General features: G+C 36.9%; 1 protein-coding gene across 4 annotated transcripts in view; it reads left to right on the forward strand.

Moving 5' to 3' along the window:
• The window catches only part of cacna1ia (calcium voltage-gated channel subunit alpha1 Ia), a 413765-nt gene that overhangs the window by 262772 nt on the left and 123682 nt on the right, over positions 1-27311 (forward strand). For all 4 annotated transcript variants that reach the window (XM_087244595.1, XM_087244597.1, XM_087244598.1 and 1 more), the window contains 4 exons: positions 7825-8167; positions 9163-9255; positions 21341-21689; positions 22684-23078. In XM_087244595.1, the coding sequence (XP_087100721.1) occupies positions 7825-8167; positions 9163-9255; positions 21341-21689; positions 22684-23078 (1180 nt within the window). The remainder of the gene's footprint in view (positions 1-7824; positions 8168-9162; positions 9256-21340; positions 21690-22683; positions 23079-27311) is intronic.

A 27311-nucleotide genomic window follows, 5' to 3' on the forward strand; every position in this document is an offset into this window, starting at 1 on the left:
ACAATAGAAACGTTATAATAGATAGTAGATAAATAATATATAGATTATAATAGATAGATAATAGAAATTGCAAGGGTCACTAACTGTTTACTGTACTGTAACAGGCGGCCCGGTGGCTCAGTGGTTAGCACTGTCACTTCACAGCAAGAAGGTCACTGGTTCGAGTCCTGGCTGGGCCAGTTGGCATATTTGTCTGCATGTTCATCCAGTGTTCATGTGGGTTTCCTCCCGGTTTCCTCCACAGTTCAGAGACATGCGATATACATTTAGGTGAATTGGATGAACTAAATTGCTCGTAGTGTATGAGTGTGTGAATGGAGAGTTTATGGGTGTTTCCCAGTGCTGGGTTGTGTCCGGAAAGGCATCCGCTGTGTAAAACATATGCCGGAATAGTTGGTGATTCATTGCACTGTGCTGACCCCTCATAAATAAGGGACTAAGCCAAAGAAAAATGAATTGATGAATGTACTGTAACATAAAAATGCCTTGTGGTGTGACAGCAAATATAAATAAGAGTCTTCATAATATACACATAGTGGGAGAGAGAATTATCTCCATTGTTGATCAGCTATCTTCATATAATCTTTTTTATACTTATTTTATATGAAATCATAATTTTTTTTTCTCTTTGATTGTCTGATATTTTTGTTTGATTTTTCAATAAATTGAGGTGACACACCAACGGAGACAAATCTTAATTTTAAAGAGTTTTCAAAAATGTTAAACATGTAAAAATTAAGTTAAGCATGTACATACTAAAGCCCTGCTCCCACTGTGAGATTTCAGCCATGATTTTGTTATCTGAGACACATTTGGGAAATCCTACAAGGTTTCTGAAATCCTAGGCTGAAATCTGTGGCCTTTGATCGTTGGTTTGACATGTTCACAGACAGCCGCTTAAAGCCTGTTGCGATCAGATTTTTCCTCCGATGATGTTCTGGCAGTGTCGGAAGATTTTAGACACTTTTCTGCAGTGTGACAACAGCTGCTATGAGCGTCAATCTTAGAACCAATTGGAGCTCAGAATTTGATGACGTAATCCATGCAACAAATCGAATGACGGTCAGGAAATGTCAAAACAGTTTTTTTATTGCTGGTTTTATTATTGAGACTCGCTGTGTGCAAAATTGCTGCTACAGATTGTTTACGTTTGCTGTGAGGAATAATTTCAGAATGCAGGATAGTGAAAGGCCCAATCCCAATCCCAATTCTATTTTTGTACCCATACCCCTTCCCCTTGGCCCTTAAAACTGAGGTTGAAGGGGAAGGGCTTTAAGATTTATCCCTAAGAACTGGGACAGCACTACAGCGCCTCCACTTTTCATCATATGTCATTGTGATCTCTTCCTTCATATGAGATGAGACGATAGCGACTGCTATAGTTATTCCAGTTGTGTTATCTTCAGGAAATCACTGAAGGCACATATTATGTTATAATAATGATCTAATGTGGCATTAAGATTTTAACTATACTGCGTATTTACATATTGGCCATATTCATTTATATGAACACACAAATAAACAACATTAACATTATAGCAGACACTGTAAAAAGTATAGTATTCGTAAAACATAGTAAAGTAAAAATATAGTATAGTATTCATTGATTCATTTTCTTTTTGGCTTAGTTCCTTTATCAATCTGGGAATGCGGAATGAACCGGCAACTTATCCAGCATGTTTTACGCAATGAATGCCCTTCCAGCTGCAACCCAACATTGGGAAACACCCATACACTCTCATTCACACACATACACAAACAATAGCTTACCCAATTCATCTATACCACATGTTTTTGGACTTGTGGGGGAAACCAGAGCACCCGGAAGAATCCCAGGCCAACACGGAGAGAACATGCATATAGTATTTAAATAACATAAAAAAATATTTTTTTTCAGACAGACAAACAAAAAAATGAACACAAAAAGGCAAACAGATTTGTTTCCAACATTATCATAAATAAAAAAACTGATAGGCTTATTAACTAACCCATTAATTAACTAACTAATATGCAAAAAATATAGAATTTTCAGTGGAATTGCCAACAGAGAACATGGTTTTCAGTGACAAAATGTATGAAATTCCTATGTTTTTATGAATATATGGATAAAAGAAAATGATTGCCATTTACTAAAACAGCAACTTGTCAAATCAGGTTTGACGTTTTTGTACATTTTATTTTTTGGCTCAGTGGTTAGCACTGTCACTTCACAGCAAGAAGGTCACAATATAGAATTTTCAGTGGAATTGCCAACAGAGAACATGGTTTTCAGTGACAAAATGTATGAAATTCCTATGTTTTTATGAATATATGGATAAAAGAAAATGATTGCCATTTACTAAAACAGCAACTTGTCAAATCAGGTTTGACGTTTTTGTACATTTTATTTTTTGGCTCAGTGGTTAGCACTGTCACTTCACAGCAAGAAGGTCACTGGTTCGAGTCCTGGCTGGGCCAGTTGGCATATTTGTCTGCATGTTCATCCAGTGTTCATGTGGGTTTCCTCCCGGTTTCCTCCACAGTTCAGAGACATGCGATATACATTTAGGTGAATTGGATGAACTAAATTGCTCGTAGTGTATGAGTGTGTGAATGGAGAGTTTATGGGTGTTTCCCAGTGCTGGGTTGTGTCCGGAAAGGCATCCGCTGTGTAAAACATATGCCGGAATAGTTGGTGATTCATTGCACTGTGCTGACCCCTCATAAATAAGGGACTAAGCCAAAGAAAAATGAATTGATGAATGTACTGTAACATAAAAATGCCTTGTGGTGTGACAGCAAATATAAATAAGAGTCTTCATAATATACACATAGTGGGAGAGAGAATTATCTCCATTGTTGATCAGCTATCTTCATATAATCTTTTTTATACTTATTTTATATGAAATCATAATTTTTTTTTCTCTTTGATTGTCTGATATTTTTGTTTGATTTTTCAATAAATTGAGGTGACACACCAACGGAGACAAATCTTAATTTTAAAGAGTTTTCAAAAATGTTAAACATGTAAAAATTAAGTTAAGCATGTACATACTAAAGCCCTGCTCCCACTGTGAGATTTCAGCCATGATTTTGTTATCTGAGACACATTTGGGAAATCCTACAAGGTTTCTGAAATCCTAGGCTGAAATCTGTGGCCTTTGATCGTTGGTTTGACATGTTCACAGACAGCCGCTTAAAGCCTGTTGCGATCAGATTTTTCCTCCGATGATGTTCTGGCAGTGTCGGAAGATTTTAGACACTTTTCTGCAGTGTGACAACAGCTGCTATGAGCGTCAATCTTAGAACCAATTGGAGCTCAGAATTTGATGACGTAATCCATGCAACAAATCGAATGACGGTCAGGAAATGTCAAAACAGTTTTTTTATTGCTGGTTTTATTATTGAGACTCGCTGTGTGCAAAATTGCTGCTACAGATTGTTTACGTTTGCTGTGAGGAATAATTTCAGAATGCAGGATAGTGAAAGGCCCAATCCCAATCCCAATTCTATTTTTGTACCCATACCCCTTCCCCTTGGCCCTTAAAACTGAGGTTGAAGGGGAAGGGCTTTAAGATTTATCCCTAAGAACTGGGACAGCACTACAGCGCCTCCACTTTTCATCATATGTCATTGTGATCTCTTCCTTCATATGAGATGAGACGATAGCGACTGCTATAGTTATTCCAGTTGTGTTATCTTCAGGAAATCACTGAAGGCACATATTATGTTATAATAATGATCTAATGTGGCATTAAGATTTTAACTATACTGCGTATTTACATATTGGCCATATTCATTTATATGAACACACAAATAAACAACATTAACATTATAGCAGACACTGTAAAAAGTATAGTATTCGTAAAACATAGTAAAGTAAAAATATAGTATAGTATTCATTGATTCATTTTCTTTTTGGCTTAGTTCCTTTATCAATCTGGGAATGCGGAATGAACCGGCAACTTATCCAGCATGTTTTACGCAATGAATGCCCTTCCAGCTGCAACCCAACATTGGGAAACACCCATACACTCTCATTCACACACATACACAAACAATAGCTTACCCAATTCATCTATACCACATGTTTTTGGACTTGTGGGGGAAACCAGAGCACCCGGAAGAATCCCAGGCCAACACGGAGAGAACATGCATATAGTATTTAAATAACATAAAAAAATATTTTTTTTCAGACAGACAAACAAAAAAATGAACACAAAAAGGCAAACAGATTTGTTTCCAACATTATCATAAATAAAAAAACTGATAGGCTTATTAACTAACCCATTAATTAACTAACTAATATGCAAAAAATATAGAATTTTCAGTGGAATTGCCAACAGAGAACATGGTTTTCAGTGACAAAATGTATGAAATTCCTATGTTTTTATGAATATATGGATAAAAGAAAATGATTGCCATTTACTAAAACAGCAACTTGTCAAATCAGGTTTGACGTTTTTGTACATTTTATTTTTTACAATTTGAAACTTAATTTATTAGAGTTAGAATAATTTATTGAATTATGTTTGGGAGAGTCACACCATAGGACAGTTTTGAGACTTGGCAACGGGAAAAGTTATAATAATACTAGCACAGCAGTTTTTATAACAAGAGGTCCATGTAATGTTTAACCCCACTGTAAAACCCATTAAGTTAAGGTAACTCAAACTATTTGGGAAAACGATTGCAACAAACCATTTAAGTTCATAAACTAATCCTAATGAATTCTGTGAACTTAATCTATTTGAGTAAACAAAGCAATTTGAGCACAGTAAACCCCAATAAATGAAGAGAACTGAGTACTGTAAAACCCAATAAATTAAGGCAACTCAAACTGTTTAAGGAAACCGATTGCTACAGACAATTTAAGTAAAAACAAACAAAAAAAAAAAGAATCTATACATGGACTGTAAACTTGCTCAATTTACGTTAAAGTAATGAGGTATTTAATTAACTCAATACCTTTAACACTTCAAAAGAGTTCAAAACTCTTCTCAAATAAATAGAATTAACTTTCAGTCAATTTAGAGTAACTACACTTATTTCATTTGATAAAGTTGACTGTGGGGTTTTACAGTGCATTTATTGCATTTTAAACAATGGCAATACTAATTATATTCAGTTTTGTCCTGTGTGACACTGAAAATTTTACATCACATCAACAGCCAACACGTATACCCTCGCAAGAGTGTCGCCACGGTGGTCCACAAGACAAATAGCTTTTTCTGGCGTAGCCTGATATACCATTGCTCATTACTGGTATCGAATGCTTCAGATCTTTTGGCTGGCGTGTTGTTGAAGGGCAAAGGAAAAACGTCCTCCACGACAGCAGAAACATTCTTGGCCTTTATCGAGCTGCGAATCTGCGGAGGAGTCCTCCGTCCAAATGGGGAGAATTACACCCCGGGGATGATGAACCAATCCTTTCTTGGCATCCAATACCTCCAACATGGCTGTCATGGGAGCTGTATTTGTGTGTGCGCATGTGTGTGTGCCCGCATTTAGATTAACTGTCTAGACCGCAAAGCAATAGAAACATTGATTGGTCAGTGTGACGGTGGCATGCATGTGCTTTGCTATGTCTGTGCATAATTGCACTGCATGTTGACGCATCTTTGTGTATGTATTGATAAGTGTGAGAGAAACGAGGAAAGAGAGAGAGGGGAATAAAGGAGTGAAAGAGTGGGGATTGGGAGGATAAGTAGTCATTGTATGACCCTGTTATGTGTATGAGAGGGTGAGTGGCGGATGGAAACAGCTATTTCTGGGCAGTAAAACATTGTGATTAAGGGCCAGACTGCCCTCAATGGGTCACTCGCAGAAAAATGGGCTTCATACACATGTGCACACACTCAGTCACTCTGTTGTGGAATGAAACCATGCTGGATACTGCTCTGATTTTTCAGGTCTGTTGAGAGAGGTTCAGCTGCTTTGAATGGTGGCAACCTATCACTTCTCATAGATGGATTATAATTTTGAAAAAGAAAATATCAGAGAATTAGTTTATTCTTTTTTGCCTCATAGTTAGTTAGTAAGTCAGAATGTCAGGTTTTTTTATTATGATAACATTTTAAAAAAAAATCTGTCAGACTTTGTCATTTTGTGTCTCTGTCTGCAATATATTTTTATATTTTGTATATACTATATTTTTACAAAAAATACTTCTGTTCTGTGAGTTTATATTAGTTGACATTGCTCAGTACAATGATTAGCTACTGTTGTTTGATTGTGCTTTATATAAAAAAATGTATAATAATATATATATATTATAACTTTAAAATATGCAATATTTTAGTTTTTATTTTTAAATAAAAATATGTATTTAATATATTAGATAATATTATTCAAAATAAATTTTAGTATTTATCTGTTTGAACCTGTATATATATGCTGCTCTCGCTTCTGCAGATCTATGTGCCCTCCAGAAACTTGCGTTCTGTGAATGAACGTCGCCTCGTGGTTCCATCCCAAAGGGGGAAGAAATCACTTTCGCGAACGCTCACGCTCAATCTGCCCAGTTGGTGGAATGAACTCCCTAACTGCATCAGAACAGCAGAGTCACTCGCTACTTTCAAGAAACGACTAAAAACTCAACTATTTAGTCTCCACTACACTTCCTAATCTGTAATTGCCTCTCTGAATATCACACTAACTGTACAAAAAATAAAAATAAAAAAAAATTCTAATACTACTAATACTTCCCTTCTTAGACTTTACAGACCTGAAACTTGCTTATAGCACTTATTCATTGTTGCTCTTGGTTGTGTAAATTGCTTCCTTGTCCTCATTTGTAAGTCGCTTTGGATAAAAGCGTCTGCTAAATGAATAAATGTAAAATGTAAATATATAAATAATACAAGAATATAAATAAACTGAATTACAGACAATGGACTCTATTTTAATTATTTCGGTGCAAAGTCTGAGGCGAATGGCGCAAAAGCATTAAGGGCATGTCCCAATCAACTTTTGCTATTCTAAGGGCGTAAAATAAGTCTGCGGCATGGTGCCTGGTCTAACAGGGTTGTGCTTATTCTCTTAGAAAACAGTTAATCAGACCATCTGCAGCTAGGATAAAGAACGAGCCTCCTCCATTTAGCCTCTTTACTTTCTTTTTACTTTACTTTTACACTTTACTCCTTTACACACTCCACTGGAGACATCCATTAGCCTACATATTTAATTCCGTTTGTTAAGCTCAAAGATTTGTTTCAAAACTATTTCTAAATTCAGTTCAAAATTCTTGAAAATGAATAAATCAACAGTAATAACGAAGTTAGGTCAAAACTTATATCTAAACACATGTCATTTTCTTATGGATCATATGTTGATGCATACGTCTCCAAAACCCAATAGGTGGACAAATCTAAACTTTTTTTTTTTTTTAATTAAAACAAATATAAATATAAATATAAATATGCATATAATAAATAATACTGCTAATAATATTAACATTATACAAACACAAATTGTCATGAATAAACTGAAAAAAAAACCTTTAGACCTGCTTTTAGATGGTCAATGGAACAGTCTATTTCAGTTCCTCAAATAGCAATGCACCAACAATGAGCCTTAACAAACCACCTTTTTTTAAGTCGGCACACCCATGAGTCCACAAAGTAGCACTAATGCATTTTTTATTTAAACAACGATGCGCAAAACTTGAAAATTAGGGCTGTGCTGGTCTAAAAATTGCAACAAATTGTTCCATACACGTCTTGCGCCTGATATGATAGGGTGTATGATAGTGCCCTTAGTGTTTTTCACTTGCAAGAAATATTTGTTTAGTGTTAACCTGCATATTTTCAAAAGCCTTGACTTATTCCCTCATCTTGTCCTCAGCACATCTGGCCTCACCCTTCCCACACCATATTATCAGCCTGAGGAGGATGACGAGCGGCCCTTCATCTGCTCGTTGGCTCAAGATAACGGCATCATGTCCTGCAGCGATGTGCCTGCTCGGAGAGAGGGCGGACGGGAGTGCTGTCTGGATAAAGAGGACGCTCTTCACCGGCAGGCTCTGGGTCTGAGCGCCGAGCCGCTGGTCAACGGCAGCGCATCTGCCATGGGCCTCTGTGTGAACTGGAATCAGTACTACACCCGCTGCCACACTGGACACACCAATCCTCATAAAGGAGCAATTAATTTCGACAACATAGGATACGCATGGATCGTCATATTTCAGGTATGAGATCAAAGTCACGTGGCATTTTCTGGAACGAAGCATCTGTTCTCTTTGATCGTCTTTTTCGGGTGATCTTGTCATAAATCAACAGTGTTAAGTAAATCAGAAGCGTTTTGTGATGCAGTCACTCAAAGGACATTTAGAAATACATGTGTCCACATTGCTTGTGTGGTGTGCTGCAAGTGCTAATCCATCTTGATGTGTCTTGGGCAACAGTGAAAGGCCGCCTACACACCTGTCAATCAAACACTATGCTATAACAAAGCTTTAAACAAATCAAATTGCAAATGAAGTTAGATAAACACTGGCTGTTTTCATTTTGAATTAATTACATTGGTAATTACCCTGATGTAAAGTAGTTTTGAGAATATATATTTGTAATATATGAAGTACGAAAAAACAGCCTGGCTAGTAAGAACAATATAACCTGAGGTATGAATCATTTTGGCCTTGACTGTATGACACATGCATCAATTATGAACTGTATACATACATATGGTATATTGCAGTATATTATAAATGCATATGGTTGGAGAGAATAAATAATAATGACAAAGATGTTACGATCTTAGGTGTAAAGTGAAATTAACATAGAAACATAGATCATTTTCATCATATGTAAATGTACCAAATTGAAATTTTGTCACATCGTTTGGGTTTTATTATTTTTTTAAGCTATTGAAATGACTGCAAGAAACTAATGCAAATTTAACAAAACCGAGTTTGTTTTTACATCTTGTTACAACTTTTATTTGAATAAAAATTATTGTCGCTTAATCTGAAAGTATTCTCCAAATAAGGCTACATATATATATATATATATATATATATATATATATATATATATATATATATATATATATATATATATATATTTACCTGATATTTACATATATTCATATTTATATTATAACTGTGGACTTGCGGTGAATCATCTCATCATCCTTTACTAATTATTCAACGAGGCTAAATGTGTTCTGATCTGTTTTGTGCAGGTGATCACGTTAGAGGGCTGGGTGGAAATCATGTACTACGTCATGGACGCGCATTCCTTCTACAACTTCATCTATTTTATATTCCTCATCATCGTAAGTTGGCATGCATGTGTTCAGAGATAAAGCATGTGTCCTAATTATCAAGAACTTGTAGTCTGTGGATTTGGATGGCATATGTTGTCTGGGAGGACTTAAAGTTTAGTGACCTTTACCAGGGCCAGAGGGTGAACTGGATGTTTGGTCTCATTGGTAAGAACAAAAAGGTCATGTCGCTCCCCTGGACACACAAATACAGTTTAACATACAGCAACAGTCAAACTTTCAACACAATGCTTACTAATTAGGGATGTACTGAAGATAACATAATTTTCAATAGCAAAGCATTAGGTTTTTTGTTTGTTTGTTTTTTAGGCAAGGCAAGTCTATTTATATAGCACATTTCATTCACAGTGGCATTTCAAAGTGATTTACATAAACAGGAATAAAAGAGACAACTATTAGAAAGTTAAAACAAATATAAAAAATGATAAAAACAGATTAAATGTGTTTAAAAAGGTTATAAAAGAATGAAAAAGAAAAGAAAGACATAATAGCTGTGGGATACATCTGTGGGATGTAGCATAGTGCTCGTTCAGTAAAGGCACAGCTAAACAGAAGTGTTTTCAGGCTCGATTTGAACGTGCCTAATGTTGGAGCACATCTGATCATTTCTGGAAGCTGATTCCAGCAGCAGGGGGCGTAATAACTGAAGGTGGATTCACTGTGCTTTGACTGAACTTTTGGAAGGTATATTTTATATGATACTAAAGATTTGAGTGATCTGTTTGGTTTGTATTCAGTGAGCATATCTGTGATGTATCAAGGTCCATTTAGTGATTTATAGACTAGTAATAATACTTTAAAAACCATTCTTAATGTAACTGGGAGCCAAGGAATAGACCTAAGGACAGGTGTGATGTACTCTATGATTTTCTGGTTCTTGTCAGAATTCTGGCCGCTGGATGAGCTGCAACTGTCTGACTGTCTTTTTGGGAAACCGGTGAGGAGTCCATTACAGTAATCCACACTGCTGCTGATAAAAGCATAAACAAGTTTCTCTATGTCCTCTCTGGAAACAAAGCATCTAATTCTTGCAATGTTTTTGAGATGATAGTATGCTGATTTAGTTACTGCTTTGACATGACTATTGAAACTCAGATCTGACTCCAGAGTCACACCAAGATTCTTGACCTTATTTTTTGTTGTTTGACCCTAGGAGCCAAATTACACATTAACCTTGAGAACCTCATCTCTGTTCCCAAATGCAATGACTTCAGTTTTCTCTTTGTTTAACTAAAGAAGGTTTTGGCACATCCAATTGTTCATTTCATCAATGCATTGGCCGAGGGTTTCAATGGGACTGAAGTCAAAAAGCAGCAAGGCTAAGTAGATCTTCAGTGTCTTCAGAATAGCTGTGGTAGGAGACTTGGTTCTTTCTCATTATTTGGCTCAGTGGAAGCAAATAAAGAAAAAGATGCAAACATGTATATCAGAACGACCCAAAGAATAAATTAATGAATAAAAATAATTAATAAATAATAATAATAATAATAATAATAATAATAAAAACAACAACAATTATATTATTATTATTAATAATAATGAATAATGATAATAATAATGATAATAATAATAATAATAATAACAAATTGTATTATTTATTTATTTGTATTTATTTTATTTGTTAATCAAATCAATATATACTAAGTCATAACTTAAATCATAACAGCAATGAATATTAAGAAAAAAAATAAGGAAATGTCAAATAGCAGCCAATAACCTCTTAGATATCCATATATTTTGTATCCCTGCTACTAATTATTACAAATTTTCTGTTCTAAATCTAAAAATAATTGGCACTTATATTTAGTGTTTAGAATGCCATCTGTAAGCGCAGACTTAATACAGTCATTTTAATGCAAGACCAGCTAACAGCTAATAGACATTTAAGCACAATATCAGTTTGATTAGTCCTGCCATATGGCGCATCGCATCTGAAGTTAAAATCTAGTAAGAGAAAAAAAAATCACTACAGTTATTCTCATGAGATGCAGCCAGATCAGGCTTTTATTGACAAACTGAACCTAACTGAATCTGCAGACCTCCCGATTGACGGCCTAAAGCTTTCGAGGATGCAGATATTAGCTAAACAGCACATTTAGAAGTCAACTGAGATCAATTAGACAATGAACAGCATAGTAAAGAATCAATAGCTGGACACTATAAACTGAATTTCTCTTCACTCCAGCCTCACGTTTAGCGAAAGCAGTCGGTTCTCGGCCCTTCTTGGATAGTAGGAATGACAGCGAATGAGACAACCCTGCAGTGAGATGTGCTTTGGATAATGTCTCCTCCCAAGATTAAAGACGAGAGAGAGAGAGCGGAAAAGAAATGCCCTGAGGATAAGTGAGGAAAAGGATCTGAGACTGAGAGACAGCAGGAGACTAAAGGAATAAAGGAATGGATTTGGGAATGAGATGAGCGGGTCAGATAGCTGAGAGGCCTGCTGGTATTTGTTGTAGCTATTTGTGCCGTTCTTAAGCTTTCCAGTTTCCTGCATTCGAATGCTGTTAGATAGCCGCAGGCTCTGCTGGAAACGCCAAAATCCACTGTAGCTCAGGAAATGGCTAGTATTGAGAATTGCAGGTGTGTGTTGTAGCTAATGACAGAGGCTAATCCTGTGTAGGTCAGCAGAGTAAAGCATTAGTAGTTAATTAGAGCCCATCAGAATAGTGGACACCTGCCGCCATCTCGGCAGTCTCACACACTTCATGACAGAGACCCTGTCACCCTGACACATGCACCCTGCCGGAGCAGTCACATGATCCTTTTCAGCATGCATCTGAGGTGTGCTAACTGCTGGAATGTGACACTGGCTGAAGAATAAAGAGATATTCATGGCTGAGCAGACATCATTTAGGCTAAGTCATGAAGCAGTTTTGTGTTACTTTGCCACTGTTTACTGCTGGTGTTAAGGTGTGTTGATGACATAAGTCTGATCACAAGTGGTTGATTGGATTTGAGCAACCACAAAGGATCACCTGATCTTCACCTACTGACTTATATAAAATCATTACGGGATGGGATGTGTTGTGAGAAAGTACACCAAAACAAGGTCGTCCTACAGTTGAAGGCAAAATCATTAACCCTCCTGAGAGATTTGAGTTATTTTTGAGCATTTGCAGCTTGCTATAGAAGTAAACATCTGCCACTAAAATGAACTACATTTCCCTTCAGACATTTCACTCACACACCAGTCCCAGTTCATCCCCTGATGACTGATTATTGGACTTTATATACAGCACACTCACTCTCATCCATTGATAAGACTTGTTTTTCCCATAAACCTTACAAAGTGTTCGTCTTGTCTAGTCTTGCCTTACTTTTGACACTTGTCTTGGTTTTTGTTTACATTGTTTTGCTGCCTGAACAAAGCTCTTTTCCTGTGACCGCGATTACTCTTTGGATTGCCCTCATGCTACTGTTTACTAGTGGTGGGCAAAACAAGGCTTCATGAAACACTAAAACAATTGAAGCAAATGTGGTGAAGCTTCGAAACGTTTCGAAAGCTGTCTCTGCAGCTACATCTAGTGGTCATTTTTATGTGTTGCTCTAGAACAGTTTCAGCAAAGAAATAGTTGAGCAAATTAAGTAGAGTTGAGGTTTCAAGTGAGTTAGTGAAGCGGTGAGAGTTCCAGACTAGCATGCAGAGATAATGTCATAAATAAACTAAAAAAGCCCCCCGAGATGAAAAAGGCATGCGGGTGGTGGTTTTTATATTTATGTAGGCTAGAAAATAATAGTTTTTGTAATATTTCAATCTTTTAATTCTTTTTCATTTGTAAGGATGTTTGCGTATTGCTGTACATCCTGTGTGTATTAGGCATTGTTTAAGCGAGGCACCTCCTCTAAGCTGGTCGATTGAACAGACTATTTTAGTGCCTCAAAATAGCAACGCACCAGCAATGCACCTTAACACACCTCCTTTTTTAGATCACAACGCCTATTAGCGCACATATGAACCCAAATGCATTTGCTATTTAAACAGCGTGCTGCAAAATGTCAAAATCACTCGTGCGCCGAGCTGAAACTAGCAAACAACAAATGCGTCGCGCCTAGGGCCCATTGTTGTCCAATGACGTGTTTGAAAAGAATGAAAATATCATAAGGAGGGCTAGTCATTTTGCTGGATGCTGTACTTCCCTGCATTATTCTTAAATGCACAGATTGCAATCAAAATGATAGTTTATTATGAAGTATTGATAATTTGCGATAGATTTGCTTTTCTTTGTAACTTGGGTTAATTTATTCAATAGTAGTCGCACGATGCACTGTCTGCAGAGTGCTTCTGTGAAAGTGCTGTAGAGCATGAAAGAAATAAGAGGCTCAGCTAAATCCAAACACAAGTGGTCACTAGAGACGCATTTGAATAAATGTTAATGCCAGGTGGAAAAGGTAATGTCTCAGTTGACCTCTTGTGTTTGGATCACTGAAGATCCCAGTTAATTCCAGGTAATACAAGAAGAAGAAAAAAGACACTGCTGACAAAAAGTTTGACATGCCTATTGAGAGATGGTGACTTTCATTGTGTACTCTGTCCATATTTATATTGATCTTATTCTGCGGAAGTGTGCTCAGTTTTGCAATTGTTTAAGGACTTTTTAGATTCATTTGCCTAATGGAGAAATCACTAGGAAAAATAATTGAAATTTATTTATAAACTAATTTTGACAGAATCACATGCTGATTATTGACCAAAGCTGGTCCCACATTAGCTATCACATGATTTACCAATCAGATGAATCTAAACATACATAGATAACCAGATTTTTTTTACCTTAGTCATCTTTATCTTGAAGAATCCTCCCAACCACCCCTACTCCACCCCCTCTTTCCTAGATTAATTCAGGAAAAGAAGGCACAGTGGCTCAGGGGTTAACACTGGTTCAAGTTCCGGCTGGGCCAGCTGGCATTTCTGCGTGGAGTTTACATGTTCTCCCTGTGCTAGCTTGGATTTCCCCTGGGTACTCCGGTTTCCTCCCACAGTCCAAACACAAGCAGTGTAAGTGATTTGAATAAACCAAATTGGCACAGTACATGAGTGTCTTAGTACTGTGCATTCACAGCATAAACATATACTAGCATAGCTGGTGGTTCATTCCACTGTGGCAACCCCTAATAATCAATGAATAGGCTGAATGAATGAATTCAGGGGAGCTCTCGAGACCTACCTGAATGGGAGGGAGCCCCCAGCTCGAGGATCTTCTGAGCTCAGGGCTCTCTCCTGGGACAGCATGCCAAACACGCTTTATTATCATTCATCAAATAAATGTGAACTCTTGAAATGGCAGAGAATGTTCAAACTACTTTTAAGTGTTTATGACTATACAAAGTAGAATAATATAAAAATAAAATATCAGTTTGCAACATCAAGCAGCATAACGACCTGTTCAACTCATTCTAAAAATGAGTGAAAATGAATGAGTCCGGACATCTCGAGCCAAAAAGATTCAAATGACTGCACCCACTCATGTATGTGAAGAATAAGGTAAATACAGCAGTTCTGGTACATGGAATATTTGGTTGAACAGCATTCCAAAAGCAATACTGTTGAATTGAGAGTATTCATTTCTTGTTATTTTTCTGACAGGACATTGTGTTAGGTTTGATTTTACAGATGGCACCCTAAATGCATTGGAGTTGACATAAAAATATATATTTACAGTACACCAACCTGGAAAACGTTTACAGTATGATCACCAGTACATTTTATTTTTCACAGAAGAAACTAAAGTGGTCTTTATAATTTAAATGCATCAAGACTTACGGTCACTTCTATTGACTTTTAGTCATACAAAAAAAACTTGTAACACTGCTTGATGTTTTTTTTTTATTATATAATTTTAGTGTTAATGCATTGTCATAAACATACTGGTTTGTAACACGTTCTGTTTATTAAAGACCATTTATTGCCATTTGTCATTCTTAGTCATTTGCTCATAGTGAAAAATGAATTACAAGTCATAAATAACATCATATTTTTATCACTATTTTTCTTCTTCTTCTCCTCCTCCTTCTTTATTAGTATTACACTGTAAAACCCAATAAGTGAAGGCAACTCAAACCATTTGAGGAAACCAATTGCTACAAACTATTTGAGTTAAGAAAAACGAATCCTAATGGGTACTGTGAACTTACTCCATTTAAGTCACAGGTGTCAAACTCAGTTCCAAATGGGCCACAGCTCTGCACAGTTTAGTTCCAACCCTAATTAAACACACCTGATCAAACTAATTGAGTCCTTCAGGCTTGTTTGAAACCTACAGGTAAGTGTGTTGGAGCAGGGTTGGAACTATACTGTGCAGGGCTTCGGCCCTCCAGGAATTGAGTTTGACACCCCTGATTTAAGTTGAAGTCATTAGGTATTTAATTAACTCATTACCTTCAACACTGAGTTCAAAGCCTGGCCAAGAAGGCTCACCAGCGCCTATTTTTCTTAAGGCAACTTAAAAAGAACCAGCTTTCATCAGCCGTCTTGGTGAACTTCTACGGCTGCACAATAGAAAGCATCCTGACCAACTGCGTCACAGTCTGATATGGAAGCTGCTCTGTTGCTGAGCGTAAGGCACTGCAGCGGGTGGTGAAAACTGCCCAACACATCACAGGGACCACACTGCCAGCCATAGAGGACATCCAGAAGAAACACTGTCTGCGCAGAGCTTGCAGTATTCTTAAGGACACCTCTCACCCTGCTCACAGACTGTTTTCACTCCTGCCTTCTAGCAGGCGCTTCAGGCTCCCCCGGACAAAAACCAGCAGACTGAAGAACAGCTTTTTCACCCAGAGCTGTCTCCCTCTTAAACTCTGCCCCTCACTGACTCTTTTACCCCCCCCCCCCTTTTTTTTTTTTTTAATTTTGAGTTAACTACACTTATTATATTTGATAAGGTTGACCGTTGGGTTTTACAGTGCATTATTATTATTATTATTATTATTCTCATTCTTGTTCTCATTCTTATTCATCTTTCTTTTCTCTTCTTTTCCCCATTTCTCCTCCTCTTCCTCCTTTTTTTTTCTGAGGTAAAGTGTGAGTTTGCCATACTAAAATACACCACCACAAAAAGTCCACTGATTGTGTCTGATGAAATGAATTCCATCAAAATATAATTCGGTTTTCTGTGCTCTGAATTGTGTCTGTGCTTGTATAAGTGTGCAGTTTGTGTCAGAAATCTTTTGAAAGAAAATCAATTACATTGGTAGGAAAATCATATTCTGTTCTCTTGTCCATCCCTAAAATAAACAAGTGATCCAATTTAGCTTTAGTTATATGTGCTCTGTATCCACCCCTCCTTCACATCTGGAATCACAATCATATCCTCATGCGATCTGCACAGTTGCACTGCGGGGAGTAAGATATGTCTTTTCACTGTGTGTGTGTGTGTGTGTGTGTGTGTGTGTGTGTGTGTGTGTGTGTGTGTGTGTGTGTGTATGTCCATTTGAATGTGTCCCTCTGCACTTTTATTTACTTCTCTGACGCCCTGCTCGGTCTGTAACCTGGCAACCACACAGCCAGCCGCCGCTACCTGCTGAGAGAGGGCCTTAGTGTGCCGACACAGCACACACCCTGCCGCTGCACCTCTATTCACTTCCTTTCACTTCTATTGAACATCGGAGCAATTAATTCAGCCTCGCCATCTCTGTACCCATTTTTTTCCCCCCTCTTTAGTGGTTCTCTGACAGATCGGTACAAATGTGCAGAGAGATCACAAATAATTACATTAAATGCATGCATTGTCTCTGATTGGCCACAGAATGTTAACAAATCATGGCTTATTTTTTTTGGCTTGCTGCTTTGTGGATGTTGATTATTATTTATAAATAGGAGCTGATGATAAAATGAAAAATGGAAACTGCTTTTATTTTATTTTATAGATTATTTTTTATTTGATATTTTTAATAAATAATATTTTATATAATTTTTTAAAATATTTATATTAAAATAACATTTTCTAATAATATATTATACTATTTTATAATATTATATTTTATTAAAATAATATTTTATATTAATTATATTGTGTAAACCTTGGCAAAACTCCCCACGCATTTGCAAATTGATGGCACAGAAATGAAATGGCCAGCTCTGCCAGTCTGCTTTACTGTTCTTTTTTGGGGGAGCAGGGAGTGTTAAGGTCACCCTGCTTACAGCCAGACCCTTCCCTTGTAAGAACAACATTAAAAGAGAGTATAAATCATCGCCTGTCATCTTTTATCCAGCTGTAACAGAAGTGAAGTACAGTATACTCACTAACCAGCACCTCTATGACCTCTCTCTTTCTACACCTGCCTCACTATTTCTGTATGTCTGACACTAATACAGCTTTATTCTTTCTTTCTTTCTTTCTTTCTTTCTTTCTTTCTTTCTTTCTTTCTTTCTTTCTTTCTTTCTTTCTTTCTTTCTTTCTTTCTTTCTTTCTTTCTTTCTTTCTTTCTTTCTTTCTTTCTTTCTTTCTTTGCATTTAATCGTATGAAATTTACTTCATGTAACTTATTAACCTCATACTTAACAGATACATCTGCAGTGTTTCCTCTAGGATTTTTTTACTAGCTGTGGTGGCAGACCTATTACACTGATTTTCCAGCTATCTATGGCTTTATTTCAATGGCAAATGTCCTAATGTCCTGAGTGCCAAGGAAGAATGAATGTAGCAGAAACCATGCATTTCGTGGGATCAGATGTGCACTGAATGAGCACTGTGCTACTTCTCACGGATCGCATTCTTATATCTTTCTTTTCTTTTTCATTACTTTAAAACCTATTTTAACACATTTTAATCAGTTTTTAATATATAATTTTTCTTTTTTTGTTTCGATTTTCTTATACTTGACTTTTATTCCTGTTCATGTAAAGCACTTTGAATTACCATTGTGTATGAAATGTGCCATATAAATAGACTTGCCGTGCCTTGAACCAAGCATAAAAGCCACCTTTTGTTTTGGGATGCCTTTAACATGCATCACAGTGCGTTTTTGCATTTTTAAATGGACAGAGATTTTTTTTTTTCAAGTTAGGTTGATTCAGCCTGATCTTGTGAGGAAATGTAACTATTTTACATTTTGTCAGTTTAGTGGATAAAGCCGTGGTCACACTAGAGACAAGATGATTACACATTAAAAAAGCGAGCGATTGGTCCATGTTTTAAATTTCTGTCCAGAGAGGTCAGGTTTTGATCTTCGGTTGGTCTCACGCAATCATATGATGTGATTTCACAGGTCAGAGTTCATTTAAGTTTAAACTTTCCAACGCAGTGAACTGAAACTTGTCGCACGAGTTTGTGTTTCTATGGGGAGAACAATGCAGTATGACCGCAGCTTAATTCGTATGAATTCAGTCAATGAAGTTCCGTCATGAAAAATGTACTATTTTAAATCACCCAACCCTGTCCCTTAACCCAACCATCATTGGGGGATAAGCAAATCATACTAAATTGTATGAATGAAATTACACCAATTCACTCGATTCGAATGTTTTCATTCGATTAAATGGGCATTATCAGTGGTTAAATCAGCTGATAGATACAGTATGGGCCAGAAGGGCCTTCTGCGCCTACTGGTAGGCTCAAAAGTCTGTTATCATCCATCCACATGGTTAATCAGCTATACTAATAGAGAAGACTCCAGAACTAGATTTGTTTTTACATTACTGTAACGGTTGTGTTTGACATAAATAAAAATAAAAAAGTAATGGGAAATTTAACAAATAATTAAAATAATTCTTGTTAACTTCCGGTCATAGCCGTATTTGATCAATAGCTCGTTAACCATGTGGATGGATGATATCAGCCATCTGAGCCTATAACAGGTTGAGAAGGCCCCTACTGGCCCATATTTATAAGCTGATTTAACCACTGATAATGGCCATTCAATTCTAATTGGCTGACGGATTTATATGAATTAGCCACTAAACCAAAAACTTAAGAATTGCTGTGAAATCGCGTTGGTTAATTAGGCAAGTCAATGGACAATGGTTGTTGTTGTTGTTGTTTTTTTTTTTTATAGCCAAAAATTAAAAGGGGGCTAGTAATTTTGAAAGTATTTTTTTTCCAAAGCAAGAAAAGTAAGAGTTTATAAAAAAGTTAAATTTAAAAGCAAATACTGTGAACAGAATGTCCTTGCTTTGTTAAAAAATACTTTGGAAATATATAAATATATTATCAATTTACACGAGGGCTAATCATTTTGTCTTCAACTGTAAATCGAAGAAAGGAGCTGAAGGCATGTTTAATTTATTCGTGTGTGTGTGTGAATTAAACAGTACAATGGAAATGAAAAGAGGAAAGGTGACTGCAAGGAAAGATGGTGCATATTGCATAAAGCAGAGGTCTGGCTGTTGATTAGGAGCGGTCCAGTCACACATCAGAATCCCAAATCAGGACAGCAGATGTGGAGGCAGGACACACCTGCACAGCTGCCCTACACACATACACACACTCATGCGCATTCCTCCACCTTCTCTGTCCTCTGTCCTCACGACTCAAATGTCCTCTCTGATCCCTGCTTCACATTTGCATGAACCAGCCTGTACTTTCATTAAGGCCTAAGAGCGAGATCTGTGTGTTCATGAGTACAAATGTGTTGACGAATGGTGCTGATAGGAATATTGAATGATAGAAGAGCAGATCAGCTCATTGTTCTGATGAATCTGGAACCGGCTTGCCCTCAGTCTTCAAAATGATTGGCTCCCAGTTTTAATCCGTTTCATGTTGGCAGAGGGATCTAGCCCTTCTCTGCGAGGACTAGGAGATATTTGGAGGTTTTGCTCCTATGAAAGGGCCTGGTAATTACAGCATATCAAAGCTAGAGCAGTGCGGGGACACACACAACAAAACAGGCTCTTGTTTGGGCGTCTGCTGACTTCTTCAAACATAGGGTCCATTTATAGCAGCTCATGGAGACAGCTATGGCTGCTGCGTATGCCGAACACTGCAGCACAAGCTGTGCTAGAGAGCTTTCTGGAGGTTTTCTGTCATCGTCTAGATATTTAAAGCAATGGAGACAAAAAAATGTGGTTATGGTCAAAAATATTGAGCTGAAATGAGTTATTCACCCATAAAGAAACTTTCTTGTAATGTTGTTGTAAATTTGATATTCACTCTTATTGAATACTGTTGTCTGAATTAGTCAGAATTATTTGTTCACAAGACAAACAGATTTATAATAATAATAATAATAATAATAATAAAAAAAATAAAAAAAAAATAATATATATATATATATATATATATATATATATATATATTATTATTATTATTATTATTATTATTATTGTTATTCATTTCATCAAATTACATGACTGATATGGTGAGTGTTACATTTCAGTATCAGCCTTATTTAAAATAATAAACCGTAAACAGTAAAAAACAACAACAAAACTTAAGATTTTAAAGAAAAAGTGAATTTTTGGTGGGTTTTCATTAGCAAAACAGATCTGCTTTCTGCTTTTAATGAATTACACAAAGTCACTTTTAATCTCAGACCGGCTAATTGTTACATTTACATCCGTAACACTTTCATCCATAAGCACATTTCACAATAATCTATTGAAACCGCCTTATTTTAACTGTGAAAGTATGCAGATCAACAGTGAATGCACTACACCTTTAAAGGAGGCATGTGTATAAGACTCTGACGGTATGATAACCTTGGATATAATTATCACTGTTTCACGGTATTGTGATTAATACTCTAAAATCTGTTTTTTTTATGTCTAGGTAGAATACTAAAACTTTTTCACCCTTTGAACAAAATATATTTTATTATAAGAAACATTTAAGATATTTTGTAACAGTAGACAAATGAATCATGATTCAAATGAATCATGTACTTTTTCTGTCATCATTAGTTACAAAAACACCAATTTCTTTAGAAAACAAATGTATCTTTTTCTGCTGGAATCTTGCATATACCTTAGAAATGGTATAGCAGAACGTTTTGGTGAATACTTTGACTTTTCCAAACCGTGGTATACCTTAAAAATGGTTATCATCTAATGCCTACTTCAAAGGTCAAGGAACAGTGTAGGAAGAAGTAAATGATGGATTTCATTATTTTCAAGCTGTATCTCTCCTTCCTGTTCCAGATTGGATCTTTCTTCATGATTAATCTGTGCCTGGTGGTCATTGCCACTCAGTTTTCGGAGACCAAACAGCGAGAGCACCAGCTGATGCAAGAGCAACGTGCTCGCTACCTGTCCTCCAGCACGCTGGCTTCACTCGCTGAGCCCGGAGACTGTTACGAGGAGCTCTTCCAACTGGTCTGCCATATCCTACGCAAAGCCCGCCGCCGCTCTGCTGCCCTTTATTACATGCTCCGTGGCAAAGCCCCTCCCCCTGGAGGTGGGAGGGGGCGTGGCAAAGGAGGAGCAGGATCGATAGGAGGAGGAGCCAATGTTAATGGAGGAGAGAAACATCACTGCCATTCAGCTCAGAGTGAGTAACGAGGCAGAGAAATGACAGTGGATCATAGAGAAGTTGTGACTAACAATAAATTGTTAAAAGTAAAAACTCTTTAAAATAGTAGCTAGAATTGTATGTCCTCTTAAGCCCTTTTTCTGCCTGCTTTACCAAACAGTTGACCTTGATTTGACTGTTTTAAATAATGACTGGTAAAGTCATTTAAAGAATGACTGTTTTTAATAATGGCTTACACACACAGCATTGTTGGATTACAGCAAACATAATCCTATTGCACTACTACACTTGATTTTGTTTTTGTTTTTTAAAGAAAAAGAAAACATGTTCTGAATCTGAAATATTTTATTTTATCCTTCAAAAAATAAAGATTATTTGGGGTGATGATATTTTATTTTAATTTTGTTGGTTTTACACTTCATATATTACAAATTTTCATAGTATATGTATTATTTGCAGTACTTTTACCGACATATCAATCTATATATATATATATATATATATATATATATATATATATATATATATATATATATATATATATATATATATATATACACAGACAGTAAATTAGGATGTTTTTTTCAAGTTAATTTTAGTGTAACTTAGCTCGACAAAATGTGGTAGTGAAATTGTAAATCATGTTTTTTGGGCACTTAAAATATTATGGGCCGTTAAAGTTTTGGACAGTTGAAATATACATATTTTTAGGGCAGTTATTCTGAATATTTTCTAGTCTTGTTTAAAAGAAATAGCTTGTACCCAGGCCAGGTTTCAAAGTAGCTTCGCTTACGCTCCAAACCAAATAGCAAGTTATAAAAGCAAAGAGCAAGTTGCAATAAAAACCAGAGCAAATCCAGCCATGTGTTTGCTTTTATGGCCCAATGTCATTTCAAATCCTATGCTGTAATAAGGCAGCTGTCCAAGAAACTGACAAGCAGAAATTCGTTATTGTGTTATAAGAAAAATGTCAAAAACAAAACCAAAAGATTATTTTTTGTCTGTCTTGCAGCATCTCACTGTATTCACGAAACCAAATTGGACCACAGCTCAGAGAATGCAGTCTCCCTCTCCATCAGTCCAAACCCAGAGGAGTGTCCACAGTGTGCTGCAGCCCTGTCTCTCAAAGAGGGGGAGGAGTCAACAGGGCATTCAGCCAATGGGGAGGAAGAGGAGGGTGCGCTGGAGGAAACTGACAGGGACGAGAACCGCTTAGACAAAAAGAGGAGCAGCGACTCTGATGACACGCTAAAGAAGAAACGCACCTGTTTGGGGAAATGTAAAGACGTCTGGGACGAAATAAGAGTGAAACTTTGGGGCATCGTTGAAAGCAAGTACTTCAACAGAGGGATTATGATTGCCATCCTCATCAATACAATCAGCATGGGCATCGAGCACCATAACCAGGTAATTTTACCCGCGGCGCAGTCGGTTCACATAATGAACCCACACTGAAGAAGTGTTCAACCTCATCATGTCACATATTACTGTAATAGCCCGCTCTTTCTGCAGCGCTGATAGAGTCTTCACAGGGCCTGCCATTCAAAGTAATGAGAGCGTGTGGAACGGCCTTTGGAGTCTTGTTGGATTTTATTATATTTTTTTTCTTGCCATGAAAGTGTAGTTAATTATCTTCGGAAGATATAGAAATCTACTATTACTCAAGCACATTCTCTCTCCAGCTCTCTCTCTATCCCCTCCGCCCCCTCATGTCTTCACTGCTTTGCCTGCAGTTGGGCCTGTTTTCTCCATCTCAGAGGGCTCTAAAAATATCAACAAGCAGAGAGAGACGGATATAGAGAGAAAGAAAAAAAGGAGACAGTCACCGTTGCCTTCTATTACGCAGCATTTTTTACATGTGAGACTTCATGTAAATGCAACCCACGCAGGCAAGCAGAGAAGTCCCGGTGTACACGTTTCCAGTGTTTCCCTTACCATTATATTAAGGGGGATCAATGGCACTCCCCGGCCCCATTGAAAGTCAAATTATTTAATTGCATTTTCTATATTGTGCCATTTCATAACAGAAGTCAGTTAAGGTTCTTTTCCCATAGAACAGGTCTATACCTTATTTTGGTAAACAAACAAAATAGTCTTATGTTAGTTACATAAGTTGTAATGTAATGTGTGTATCTATATAGCACATTTATTGTGTATGGCCACACAGCCAAAGCGATTCACAATCATAAGAGGAGTTTCTCCACACCACCACCATTGTGCAGCATCCACTTGGTTGATGCGACAGCAGCCACAGAACAATGGCACCAATGCACTCACCACACACCAGCTATAGGTAGAGTGGAGAGACAGTGATACAGCCAAATCAGTGGATGGGTATGATTAGTAGGCAATGATGGGTGTCAATGGAGGGAATCTGGTTAAACCCCTACTCTTTTATGAAAAGTTCCATGGAACTTTAATGACCACAGATTGTCAGGACCTCGGTTTTATAGTGTCCCCTTCACTATTCTGGGGTGTTAGGGCTCAAACAGACCTCAGGTTGAGCGCCTTCTGCTGGCCTCACTAACACCACTTCCAACAGAAACCTAGTTTTCTCATGTGGTCTGCCATCCAGGTACTGGCCAGGCCCAGCCCTGCTTGGCTTTAGTGAGTAACTGGTCTTGGGCAGCAGGGTGATATGGCTGTGTAAGTTACGTGTATAGTTACGTGTTCACATTTATCTTCTCCCTGTATATCGTAAGTGATGTAAATTCGCTCCAATCACAGAAGTGCACTCCCACTAGTGGTGAAAGGGTGCATGTCAAAAAATATGTGCATCTGAAAAAAAAATCTCCCTTTTAGGCATAATGATGTACATCAGGTTTAGTGTGTGGCCTCTGTTGTGTTACGTTGCGCATTCAGCCAAAGCCTGTTTGAACTAGGCTATGTGAGTTATATTATTCGTCACACTTCTAACAGATGCCACAGTTGCACATATGTTATCATATCACACAATTTGAGTGGCATCATTTTTATCAATGTGTTCAAATAGCCATCAGACAATGTTTTATTTTTTTCAAACATTTGTTTTCTTTTAATCTGGAAAAACCAAAAAGCGTGCTCTGATTTTTTAATTAATATGTTTATTTTAGGCTACTTGATTCATCTGACTTTTAATGGCCCATCTGATCTATTGTGAGAATACAAAACAAGAGCAGCACAGTTTTACTTGTATAGAAATTTGGAGAACAAATGCAAAGCAATTATATTTACATAATAGTACACTACCTGACTAAAGTCTTGTTGTCTATCAAAGGAACTACAAATAATAACTTGACTTCTAGTTGATCATTTGGTATCAGAAGTGGCTTATATGAAAGGCAAAGGCCTCTAAATTATGCTTATTTTACCAAAATGAAATATGATAATGTCTTAATTTTTTATTATTTAATTAGGACTTTAAGTTCTGACTTTGCATACACAAAAGTCTTGTCACCTGACAAAAAATGTACAGTATATAAAATAAAGTCATGGTGCAGTGGAAAAATAATTAATATTGTGTAGGACTCTCATGTGCTTAGAGGAATGCTTCCATACATCTCTGCAATGACTCAAATTTTAAAACTTATTGATAAAGTCATCTGGAATGGCAAAGAAAGCGCTCTTGCAGGATTTCATAAAGATTCTTTGGATTCATCTTCAATGCCACCTCCTCCATCTTCATCTTACTTCAGACATGCTCAATAATGTTCATGTCTGGTGACTGGGCCGGCCAATCCTGAAGCACCTTGACCTCCTTTGCTTTCAGGAACTTTGATGTGGTGGCTGAAGTATGAGTAGGAGCGCTATCCTGCTGAAGAATTTGCCCTCTCCTGTGGTTTGTAATGTAATAGGCAGCACAAATGTCTTATTACCTTATTATGAGCTGTCGATGTTGCCATCCACGCCCCCATACTGAATGTAACCCCAAACCATGATTTTTCCTTCACCAAACTTGACTGATTTCTTTGAGAGTTTTGGGTCCATGCGGGTTCCAATAGGTCTTCTGCAGTATTTGTGATGATTGGGATGCAGTTCAGCAGATGATTCATCTGAAAAATCTGCCTTCTGCCACTTTTCCAAATGATCAACTAGAAGTCAAGTTATTATTTGTTGCTCTTACAACTGGGATCAACAACACAACTTTTGTCAGATAGTGTCTACTATAATATAATACTACAGACAAGAATGCATATGAATTTAATTTATTACTCTAAATATCCCAATAATCTGTCTCAAAATGTAGCTACAAATCATTAATATTTCCTGCAAAATATCTCCCTCACAAAGGTGTACACCTAGAAGAAACACTGTGTTTCACATATAAACACACAGGATCTTTTCTACAGGTTTTTCCCTATGAGAGTTTGTTCAATCGACATGATATGGTTAAAGGGATCATGTGTGGTGATGGTGGTGTAATAATCTGCTGTGACTCATTGTGTTTGATGGTAAAGATCACAATATTTACATGTGTGTGGGAAGTCTGCATGTGTGCGTTTGCTCCGTTGCAGTGCTTGTGTCGACGAGCTTGATCTGTGCTCAAAAATTCATGAAAATGTTTCTTTAGCTTAAATTAGTATCGAAAAAGTAATGTGTTTGATTTAGAGAGAATTTAAGCATTGTTTCCAAATGTGTCCTATAATTTTGCCACTAACACCAATTTAAAAGCCGTTGCAGTTTGGTCTGTATGAAAGCTAAGAATCACGATCATTTAGGGATTGGGAATGTCTAGAAAACAGAGCAAGAAGAAGTTGTTTAATAATCATTCTTGTGGATATGACAAATATACAAGTGAAGATAAAGCTTTTGAAAACACTTTTAGTCATGTGCTGCAGTGTGTCAGTACTTAAGCCTGATCGCTTTGTGAGATTGTCCTTGTTGTGGGAATAAACTGCATCATCAGCAGATCAGTGTTATTTGAAGCAGTCCAAAATTACACCATATTTGTTTTCTAATCTATATTTCCTCTCGCTTTTGGAACTTAATACTCCTGTGTCACCCATAGCCACAACTCTGGCTCATTGTCTGTCCATGTGACTCTTACCTCAATTTTAGCATGGCATTTTCAAAGAGTTGAAGAGTAAATAAATGCCTGGTGGAAACGACACTGGTTGAAGATTCTTGCATTTTACGCGTCTTGCGCAGTACGCAGGGTATAAGCACTCAGACTTTTAATTTTAGCCAGCCAGCCTCATCGCTTCTTGTGAACTGTCTTTCCATTATAAAATTGCCACGTTTAAGCTCTGATTTCTTTAAAAATCTGTGATCTTTACTGTTTGATAGATAACAATATAAGGTGTGTCTCAGACCGGACAAGAAGCACTGCGTTAAATTACATTTTCCCCCACTTTGTTTTTGTAATATGACAGTTTTTTTAACCCCTGTATTTTCAATGGAGTCTTTCGAATCTTGTTTTACACTTGAACAACTAAATGAATGCTTAAGTCTATTAAATGAATGTATTGAAATTACATTACAACACCTATGCTGTAAAAGGAACCTTAAAATTAAAATTGGTCACATTAAGCTTTCACCAGAAGTTTATCTTTGGCTGAAAAACACTAGCTGTGCATATAGCCCGTTTAGCAATGATGTAGCTTACGAGACACTGTTAGCAAAGACATCACCAAAAGCTCAAAATGACTGACAGCAAATGCC

Source organism: Danio rerio, chromosome 3, assembly GCF_052040795.2.
Source record: "Danio rerio strain M-AB ecotype USA chromosome 3, GRCz13ab, whole genome shotgun sequence".
Lineage (NCBI taxonomy): Eukaryota > Metazoa > Chordata > Actinopteri > Cypriniformes > Danionidae > Danio > Danio rerio.